This window comes from Mastacembelus armatus, chromosome 23, assembly GCF_900324485.2.
Source record: "Mastacembelus armatus chromosome 23, fMasArm1.2, whole genome shotgun sequence".
Classification (NCBI taxonomy): domain Eukaryota; kingdom Metazoa; phylum Chordata; class Actinopteri; order Synbranchiformes; family Mastacembelidae; genus Mastacembelus; species Mastacembelus armatus.
In genome coordinates this window covers 9,435,451-9,446,505 of record NC_046655.1, presented here as the reverse complement: position 1 = coordinate 9,446,505, position 11,055 = coordinate 9,435,451, and the positions used below count along the sequence as shown (strand labels likewise).

Here is an 11,055-nt window from a genome sequence, read left to right as displayed (position 1 = left end):
ACATCAATGTTTTTACAATTATTTGCTCAAAAGTCTACAAATGTATCTTTTTAACAGTGAATTGAAAGTCTCTGTACATGTACTGTAGCTTTTCAACTCTCAGGCCCAAAGCCTGCTCCTGATGACCTCAGTAGCCATGCCTGTGTTCAGCAAGAAGGAAGAAACTGTAAGTATTAGTTTTCATCATCATTAATATGATTACTTGCAATATAAATTACGGAAATAATTTATTTGGTTCCATAATGGTACATAAATTGGTTTTCTCCTCCTTATGTAGGAGTAACATGAATAAAACAATTATTTTGATTCTAATTGACTTAAAATCAAGAGTTGTCCACAAACGATTGTTCAAAACTCTGAATAGGTCATTAAGAGAGCAAGAGAATATTTAGAATTCTTTCATTAGCTAACTAATCACTAAACCATATAATTAATCAATTATATTCTATCATAAATGTTCTCTTATCATCATTGTTATTTTATAAACCTGATGCTTATTTCCTGTAGCTGTCTCATGGGATTCTCCTGGGTGTGGTAGGAACTGATGTGGCCCTAAGAGAACTTATGAGATTAGCTCCAAGATACAAGGTACACCATCTAAAACTACATACTGTGTTACAGCAAAAACAAAGCTGCTACACAATGTACTATAAAATAAGAACAGATTCACCTCTGAGATCTATCTTTATCCATTATGCTGCTTAATATATCCACATGTGAATACTCTATGATAAACTATAGTGTATGTGATCGTGTCTTTCCTATTTTTCCAGTTAGGTGTCCATGGTTATGCCTTCCTTATCACAAACAATGGCTACATCCTTTCTCATCCTGACCTACGACCTCTGGTACATACAAATACCAGTGACTTATTGCAGCTAAGAAACTATTCAGACTTTATACCTCTGCCTAAAATTGGATGATAAAGACTTATTTGGTTATTTGTATGTTTGCATGTGTGAAAGTATAAGGAAGGGAAGAAGCTAAAACCGAAACCCAACTACAACAGTGTTGATCTATCAGAGGTGGAATGGGAAGACACAGAGGAGAAAGTGAGTAACACACAGTCACACTTTTTTGTCTTTTTCAATGATCTGCTTTTATGCAGGTGATGTCTCACGGACATGATATAATAAATCTGTAAGTGTTGACTTGTCTGTGCTGTTTTTTAGCTGAGGACAGCCATGGTTAAAGGAGAAACTGGAACATTAACTTTAGATGTGAGAACATCAGTGGATAAAGGAGTAAGTACTTCTGTGTTAGTGTGCCAGTATTTAAGACAGTAAGAGAAGATATACCATTTCTCTCTTTTTCTTTTTAAATTATTTTTTTGAAGTCACACATTTTATTAGCCCCTTTTAATTGTTAATTGAACATTTTTATATCATCTTTTTCCTGCACTGTGTTTCTCATAGAGAAGAGTGATGTTCCAGAAGAATGACTACTTCTACACCATCATCAATGAGACACCATTCAGGTTCGTCTGATTGCCTTTAACTTAACAGAATTACTTAATTACTTTTTTTAATGTTTTATTTGCCATATCCAGCACCACCACCAAAAACACAGGAACCTAATAAGTAATATCTGTGCTAGCCTAATATTCTTTTTTGCCTGTCTTGTTGCCCATAGCAAGAACAAATGTGCCTTAGAGTAGTCGTCATGCCATTCCCATGAAGTAAAAAACTTTTTTGCTTTGCAGTCTGGGTATTGTGTTGACTAGGGGATATGGACAGTATATCTTCATTGGTAATGTCTCTGTTGAGGAGGGTAAGTCTTTTTCTTTGGTCTCAGTTCATTTGTAACTGCATTTTCTTTTCTTACTCCTTCATACTCATCTTTTTTTCTTTTGTTCTTCAGGTCTTGATGACTTACTGGCTCCAGATCTGATCATAGCCAATGAGTGGTGAATATACCTTAAATTACATTGATTTTGCACTTACACCTACTAGTCTAAGTGGTTGTATTTTTTCATTGTACTTTTTTATCTGCATATATATGTATTGGCTTGTAGGACATATTGTGAGACCGACATTGACCCAGCCCACCGCAAGCTGAGCCAGCTACAAGCTGTGGTGCGGTACCTTAGTGGCAAAGAACCAGATTTGGAGTGTAAGTTAGTACTTCATTTTCACCATATTTTTTTTCATAAGTTTTTAAATGACCAATAAAACCTCTATGTTTAACTGCAAAATAAAATCACGTGTCATACCAGTGTATTAGTCTAGCTTATTATAAAAGGTCAGTCTCGAAGAGTTGAATGTGGCAAGAATGATTCAGGATATAATTTGAATATAAAGTCTTTGATGCAAATAACACTGAAATGTATTGCATTGCATTCTTTAGATGGTAAAAATTGGTAATTGCATTTGTTGCTTAATATGAATGTCTGTCTTCTAATTGTTTCGTTTCTCTATTCCTATTCCTCAGTCCTTCATTAAAATGATTATTAGATTTATATGTTTTCTTTCCCTCTGGTTTTGCCTGAAAGGTGATGTGGAGTTGTTACAACAAACTCTATTTGATGCTGTGGTCACAGCTCCTATGGAAGCTTACTGGACTGCTCTTATGCTCAACACATCTGGGTGAAAATTGATACATATGCATATATTTTTGAATTGAAGCAAGATTACTTATTTTATTAATATTTTCCTTGTCCATCTTTATTTGCTCCACCTCTGTCTTTTTCTAACTTATTCTCTCTCTGTCTTAGTGTGGATGAGGGCATAGAAACAGCGTTCTTGGGGACCCGCTCAGGCCTGATCAGATTCCAGAGATATACTGGTATTGAGAAAAGAACTGCCAGGTGAGTAAGAAAAACACAGAGGTTTTGTAATAAATATTACATCACATTCAACACACTCTTGTCTTCAAAACCAAAATATTTAAAACATAGGGTAAATACAGAATTATAGCTGTTTATGTGAATTTGACATATATCAAAAAAAAAGATTCAAATTAAAGCTGAAGTAAGTAAGATGCCAGGTCGCCCTCTGCTGTCCAGCAGCTGGTAATGCATCAACAAGTTAAACATTTTTAGGAATAGCTATTAAAGAATAACTTACTCCATCCTCTCTCACCATATTATGCTTTATTCACACCTTTTCCTTCTTCCTTTTTAGTCATTGTTTTAGGTATCAGCTAGTAGGTTTTTCTTTAAGCTTATTTTTATCTCTCCACAGGTCTTTCCTGACCTCCACAGACAAGGAGAATATGTTCACATTGGACCATTTTCCTGTGTGGTACCGCAGAGCAGCTGAGCACCCAGCAGGACAGTTTCTATACTACATGCCCAGACAGGATAATAGAGGTAGAGGAGATACCTTTACTAAGCAAACACACACACACAGACACACAAACACTTTATTTGCTTTTTTATTTCCAATTTGCCCAGTCATGTTCAGCATGAGCCAAAAATCTCTGTGACAAGCTCATTTCTCTATAGCCAGCAGGTTACAGCTGCTCCTTTCTCTTTGCTTCATTGTCAATTTATACAGCTTGTATGAAGACTGTTTCTTACAGAGATTTGTAATGTTTGAAAAATTTGTTTTTATTGTGGAAAAATCCCAGAGTTCATTTCAGTCATGATGGATATCCTATTTTTGTTCATGTTCGGTAAATTTGTTTTGCCAGAGTGATAGATTTAACAGCTACTGTACTGTCATTAGATTTATCATCACATCATTCTAACACTTAACTTATCTTTAAATCTGGTTAAAGTCAGAAAAAGATGTTATTTTGGTCCTGGCTCTTCTTAGCTTCTGGATTTAATAACATATTTGTCTTTACTACAATAGAATGTGTTCCTCATAACAGAATATCTATATCCACTTCCTTCTTAAAGGTTCAAATTAAATGTTGTTTTCCACTTGTATAGATAAATTTGAGGCATGTTATTGCTTCACCTGGCACCCAGGTATATTGTATGTAGTAAAGCCACAGGTGATTTTAAATTGTAACATTACATATATGAGATAAGAGATAGGATTTCTATCTCTACAATGTATTCCATTTTAAGATGGTGATCAGTGTTTCATGTTGTATCAACATAGTGAGACATTATCATAGCACCATCATTTTTTTAAGGTTTGATCTTAAACACAAAAAAGTATGAGGACAGTGATAAATACAGTGTGTTGTGTTCAGATGCATTCAGGTACTATGAGGCTGACTATAGCGTTGCCTCAAGTGCAAAGGAGGTGGAGCACCGGAGAGAGGCAGAGGAAGAGGAGGAGGGTAGATGAACAGTGTTACTGATACTTGGCATGCCTCCTCTTTTTTACTTTTTGTTGTTTTCTTTGTCCTTACCCCAGATTTATAATCATGATGAACGAGCTCTGTGGTTTCCATTTTCTGTTTCCTTACCCTACTCTCTCTCTTCTGTCTGTTTTGTCTTTTGGCCTTTTTTAGCTCTGCTCTCTTTCTCTTATTTCTTTTCTGACTCATTTCTCCTCCTTCTGTCTCTCTTTCTCTCACTGCATGAGCATGCAATTAAAGTATGGGACCCTCCTCTCTTCTCTTAGGGAATCAGCATCTGTCTGTCTTCAATTAATTATTGTAGGAAAGCCTGAATCTGGATTGCATTTTTTTTCATTCTCATTATTTTTATGTATGATCTTAAAGTATGCAGTGACTCAAAAACAGTCAAAGCAGGAATTACAGAATTGAATGCAAGTTTGCATGATGCAGGCATAGACTGTTGTCTTAGAGAGCTGAAAAAGAGAAGTATAAACATGAGGCACATGGAAACACATAACACACACACAGAGGGCTTTTGAGTGTATTAGTCGATTAGCTCTCATAATCTGTGTTACATAATGCATAATATGTTAATCTGGCTGGAATCTGTGGCCTGGTGACAGTTGGCATCTGCTGACATGAAGGCTGTGAATAGAGGCACAGAAGAGGAATGTATGACTTTATTAGATATTACCTCCCCAGTCCAAGTCAATCTGGCACCCACATATTTTGTTTTTGCATATCTTTACTAACACTTTAGCTGTCACTACCACTGTGCGTCTTCACAAATTATATATTTACTAGGTGAGAAGATAAACATTTCTTATTTTCCTTTAAATTTTTTGTGCATGCATACTTGTGAATATTTATATGTTTAGGAGGAATATTTATGCATTTGTGCTGTGAATGCGTACGACTATGCTTATGCACATATTGATAAAATTGTGTAAATTCTTGCTTACTGTGTGTTTTCCTCTCCCAGCAGGGAGAATAGTGGTTGCTACTACTGCTGTCACTGTGACAGTGGGCAAGAAAACTGCCATTGCTGGAGGTAGGAAGATTTTGTTTCAATACCTACTCTGTTTCTGTATTTCCACATGTGCATTTTCAGTGTTGTCTGTCTCTCTAAACTTTATTTTTTGTCTTGCAACAATCTCTTCACCCTGCACCTTTGTAGCAACTTCTGCCTCTCTATTCTTCTCTCTTCTGATCTGTCCCTTCCTCCTGTATGACCTTCGAATCACTGATATTGATTTATTGATTTTTTTGTAAGACACTGCTATGATTATTGGAAGTGCGGTGGGATTTACTTGCTGAGAAACAAATGGTAAACTTGGATTGTTTTGGATTGGATTGTTTGGTTGTTTTGCTGTAACAGTTTACAAAAAGAGTTTAGTTGGTTTGTTGTTGTTCTCCCTGGACATCGCTCTGGATAGTATAGCTAGGTCTTTAGAGGATTTATGAGCTGTGTAAAATATGTCTAAAATGTGAAGATGCATGCTTAAATCAGTTTGTTATATTGTGATAAGAGCCGGAGCTCAGACTGAATTTTGGAGGATAATACTGATAGCACTATGTGAGAATGAGAAAAAGTATAGTTTCTATTTACTACTATTTATTAATACCATCTATTTGTTTATGATGTATATCTATACATGATCAATACATGTTATCATCTCCTGATAACAACTGATAATAGATACTAAATGGTGTGATAAGATTCAGAATAGGTGGTCTGTGCTTGACTATGTATTTTACACAAATGTATTCTGTCTTATAACTCGTAGTTTCTGGTTTCTGGCTTTCATTTACTGCTACTTGATGTGTAAGCCCGTCTGGCTGACAAACTCATCAGTCATAATTATCTGAGTGAGACAAGACTCTCTGGAGCCGCATCCTGTTCTGAGTTTATACCTGCGTGCATATGATGTCTTATTACACTGACAGACAGAAGAGACACTCCATACACACTTAAATACACTCACACACAAACACACACCCTTATCTGTATTTCACAGCTTTTGTAGAAATTGTCTCAGGTGTGACAATCCTGTTATATTTGGAAATGGAGCAGAAAGAGCAGGGAGAAGTGAGAAAGAGTTCAAAATAGATGCGTTCTCAGTCTCACTGCCACTCAATCATACTGTTTCTCTTTTTTCTCTCCTTTGCTTCATTCTTTCTCTGCTTGTTTTGAGGCATTAACATCAAGGAGCCCTGGCTTAGCCAACTGTATCCATTGAATATTCTCAGTAAGCTAGAAACTAGAAATGGCAGAAAGGTCTGAAGTAACTATTACATGAAAAATGTTTACATGAGAGCAGGATTACAGTATCAAGAAGTATAAAATGTGTTATATTCTTTTTTTTTTACATTTCTAAATTATGCAATTATGCTTTAGTGTATACTAATAGTAGATTGTTATACAATGATCACTGATTAGAGGTCATGGGGCATACTGTAAATGTTATCATCACTGGATGGCATGTTTCTACCAGCTAATTCACTTCAACAAAAACAGTGGAGGAAAGGCTCTCTCAGTGTTTTATGGACTTGCTCTTTCTGACTTTTCTGCACACACACACACACACACACACACACACACACACACACACACACAAATTGTGTTTCACCCTGTGACACTCTCCTTTACCTTGTTAAACTCTCACATACATCTCTCTTTTCATAGCCTCTCTCTCTTCCTAAGCTGTCAGACCTGGTTCCCTTCACTTCTCAACAATATTGTGCCTCTGACTTTTTCTTTCTTTCTCTTCTTACTCTCTTTTCCCTTCCATACCTTTCTTTCTCTTATTCCAGTCCTCTCTACAGCTTACTGCATTTGGCTAAGCATGGGAGGCTTTGTTGTCAACAGTCACACTTACTGCCTGAACACAAGGTGCTCAAATATTTAATAGCTGCCTGGTCGTGGGCCAAATACACAATTTACCACAAAGCTGTACTGCACCCACTTTTGGCATTAATCCTTGCTTGTTTGTGTATTACCTGTGCCTTGATAGAACACTTAAACATGTTTGCATGTAAATAACATCAGAAGGCACAGTTTAAATTTTGTGAAACAGACAAAAGTGTTGATACCTGTTCAGTGTCTTGCTCAGGGATACTTCAGCAGCACAAACATTTGCATATTGTAGAATGAGACACTGATAAACACTATGGATAAAAAAAACTACTGTTTTATGCAACCAAGCTGTGGTGTGTTAAAATATAGTTTATCCTGAATGCAAATAATAAATGCTCTTTGCCAATAAATAGGTTGCTATTCCTTTTCTGACCACCAAGTGTCAGTGATTATCTGAACAGAGTCAGTATGGTTTGTACTAGTGTCTCAGTGCATTTGGTGTTTAGCTTTCATGCTGGTTTGGTGGCAGATTTAATTCCTTCTCCTGTGATGAAGGCCAAGGATTTGGTATTTCAAAGGCTGATCCAAAATCAGTCAACACTGACTACAAAAACACAGTGTTTATGATTTTCCGAGGCTCAGCGATGGATTAGTATATCTCTGTGGCAAAAGTGACAGGCTGTATGTAAATAAACCTAATACGCTTCTAGCAGACGGAGAGAAAGAGAAGAAGAAAGGCTGGTAAGTAGGTAAATAAAAATGACAGAGTATGGAAAGAATAAAGGACAGAGATGTTACATACGACTTGTAGGAGGAGAGGTAAAGGGGAATGAGGACAAAAAGAGGGAGAAGAGGAGGTATGATAGGGGAGGTGAATAGTGAAAAAAGACACACAATAGACCAGACTGAGCATAGGATAAAGAGGGCAGTGATGAGAGAAAAGAAGGTGAAAAGAATAAAAAAATGACGGGAGGAGAGGCGACAGAAAGACAAATGGAGACAAGATAAGTGAGAGGAGAAAGGAAGGAGAGAAGATGAGAAACAGAGAAAGGTGAGAGGAGATAGAGGGCACAGGATAGAAAAAATTAGATAAGGTACAGTATACAGAGGAGCTCTTAGCTCTTATCATGACTGATTTATGCTCTCTTTTGATGCTGTGTATTTATTCCACCTGTGTCTGTTCTTGACTCTCTCTTTCATTCAAAAATGTAATTTCTACCTTTCAAATAATCCCCCCCCCCCCTCCTATAAATCCAGTAAATGAAGTTAGGTGAATTATCCAATACTGTATATGTAAGATGTGGCCCTGTGATGGACTGGTAACCTATCCAGGGTGTACCCCTGCCTTTCACTCAAAGAGAGCTGGGATAGGCTCCAGCAGATCCCTGTGACTCTGGTTAGGAATAAGCGGGTATAGAAAATGGATGGATTTATATGTAAAATATCCAGGATCTTGTTGGTGAAGCTGTAGTCAGTGGTCTAGATGTAAATTTGACATAAGTGTGATATGTTTTTATTCAGATCAATGCATATTGATGAGGAAGTGCTTCATCATCATCATCATCATCATCATCGTTATCATTGTCATGGTCACAATCATAATCTTCATAGTAACAACACGCCATAGATTCCCGGGCATTTTGGTCTTTAACACCCTCAGTCATCATGGCTGCTGCAGTTTTTACATAAACTATAATTTATTATTCTTTATACACACACAGGCTATAGGAACAGGATTCAGCTAGCTAAGATACTTAGCTAATAACAACACAAGATCTGCAGACTAGGGGCTGAGAGGACATTGTTTCTAGATTCATAGAAAGAGTTTACTCCCACCTAGTTCCAGTATATTTAAACTATAAATGCTTTTAAAATATCACTTTGTTAAAATTATATAGTACTTAAAAATTATATACTGTAGTCCTGAATTTGCCTTTGGGGATAAATAAAGTTTATCTCATCTCTCTTATTTTTCCTGAACTTATATGTACTGTTAATTTAAGCCACTATCTAAGTTATTTTTAGGTGGCATAGTAGTTAATGTAACAAGCATGATAAATTCAGCAAAGTGTAAGGGTGTGTAGGTCAGGATAATTAATAAAAGTATGTCTTCAACAGCCGTTTTTCTGATATTATGTCCTACATTTTTATTCCTTAACCATGACACAAGTCTTTACACAGCCCTTTTGTGCATGTGTTGCATTTCCTTTTCCCCATTTTAACTGTCTTTTAGTTAGTATATGTGGATATATCAGAAAAATAAAATATTAAAAGCGTTGGCTTGAACGCCCTAGAGGTTTATGTACTCGGCAGCATGTTTCACCATAAATTCTAATGCTGTTTGTTATTTTAGGCCAGTGCCATAATATAATCTAAAATATTTGTAAGAGATAAAACAGCTCCCACAGCATTAAGTTTAAAAAATCATATTGAATCAATAAGGTTACCTGTTGCCTATGTGATTGTATGCTGAATAATGTATATCTAATAAAGAGATGAGGCAGCTACAAGGGGCCCCTTGCCACCAAACTCTTTCTATGCTTCTTACAGAAACATTTCCAAATTACTCAGCACAAATAAATGAACACAACAAGTAAACAAACATTTTAAAGCAAAATAAAACATAGTCATTATAAACACAAAAGACATCATGAATTTATACATAAAACTGTAACAGTTACATCAAAAACATTGTAGGGATTGCTGGGCCAACACACCATATTAGAGACTAGTATAATAGTAATAATATTTATCTGTGTCATACCTTGGTATAAGATAACACACTATTAATGTAAGTTATTTTCAAGCCAATTGAAAATTGAGAAAGAATAATACTGTGGGAGGAGCAATATGCGATGAAAGCCAGATTTTTGAGATAGTTTTTCAGTGAAGACAAAAACATCTAACTCTGTTAATAATACAGTGTTACCTTTTACATAAGTACGGATTTTAAAGGCATAGATAAAACTATGTATGTAGACATAATGTACAGCAAACAAATGTGATAATTAAACAGAAGTCACGATTCTTAAGTTAATAACAGAAGGACTCTTTGGCAGTGAATAATTTTCATGAAATAGTGACATGACTTCCATTGCATATTGCAGATACTTCAGAAAAAACAAATGGGATGGTGGGTGTTTCCACAAATAGCACTGGATGGAAAGATGGATGGAGAGATAAATGGACAAGGAAGAGGAGGGGGGAAACTAGCAGCGTCTTTTTGTTTAATCCCTTGTTTGTTGTAATCCCTCTGGGCAAATCGTCCATTTTAGAAAGAGAGGGAAGGGAGGAGGAAGAGGGAGGCCAGAGGGAGACCAATTAGGGAAATAAAGTGCAGGAGTCTGAAGTCTGTAGTCCTTAGATGAATTTTTGTAGTCCTTGCAAGGAAACAAAGTTGTTTGAGATGATCTTCCATGCCATAGTAGCAAACTTTCAGCCTGGAAATGAGCTCAGAACAAAGAATATTTTCTTTAAAGCAATGTCTGTGGTCCTTTAAATCTCCTCATTAAAACCACTGTGAAGACTTGTCTGCGCCAGCTGTAGTCCAAGTAATACTAAAAAATTAGTTTGATCACTTTTTCATCGTGTCTTTTGATCTGTCCAGATGCTGATCAGAATCATTTAACAGGCATCAAGAAAGCAAAAGCCTTTTTCTGGGGACTAAAAAAAACAGGATATTCAAATTCCATTTCAATGGTTTGCTCCTTATTGAACTGACTGAAAACACTCATTGAAGAATCTCATGCACAGCTGTGTCTGTGACACCCAGAGGATGTTTTTGTTCCAGAGAAATTCCAGAGAGAAACAGATGATAGGGTGGAATATCTGTTGTCACAAGGCTCAAGAGACTCTGTGGTTGATTTCCTATCGACATCTATTTTATTGAACATATCCCCGGTATTCTCTTTGACAAAGCAGTACAGAGGTGTTGACTATATAGATGACATCTCTTTGTT

General features: G+C 36.3%; 1 protein-coding gene across 1 annotated transcript in view; it reads left to right on the top strand.

Annotated features, from left to right (window-relative positions):
- The window catches only part of cacna2d4a (calcium channel, voltage-dependent, alpha 2/delta subunit 4a), a 66,924-nt gene that overhangs the window by 11,323 nt on the left and 44,546 nt on the right, over positions 1-11,055 (top strand). Inside the window, exons 14-26 of the mRNA XM_026326406.1 lie at positions 89-166; positions 508-588; positions 774-848; positions 966-1,052; positions 1,173-1,244; positions 1,416-1,477; positions 1,703-1,770; positions 1,861-1,906; positions 2,015-2,112; positions 2,492-2,585; positions 2,714-2,806; positions 3,183-3,310; positions 5,225-5,290. Of these exons, the coding sequence (XP_026182191.1) occupies positions 89-166; positions 508-588; positions 774-848; positions 966-1,052; positions 1,173-1,244; positions 1,416-1,477; positions 1,703-1,770; positions 1,861-1,906; positions 2,015-2,112; positions 2,492-2,585; positions 2,714-2,806; positions 3,183-3,310; positions 5,225-5,290 (1,048 nt within the window). The remainder of the gene's footprint in view (positions 1-88; positions 167-507; positions 589-773; positions 849-965; positions 1,053-1,172; positions 1,245-1,415; positions 1,478-1,702; positions 1,771-1,860; positions 1,907-2,014; positions 2,113-2,491; positions 2,586-2,713; positions 2,807-3,182; positions 3,311-5,224; positions 5,291-11,055) is intronic.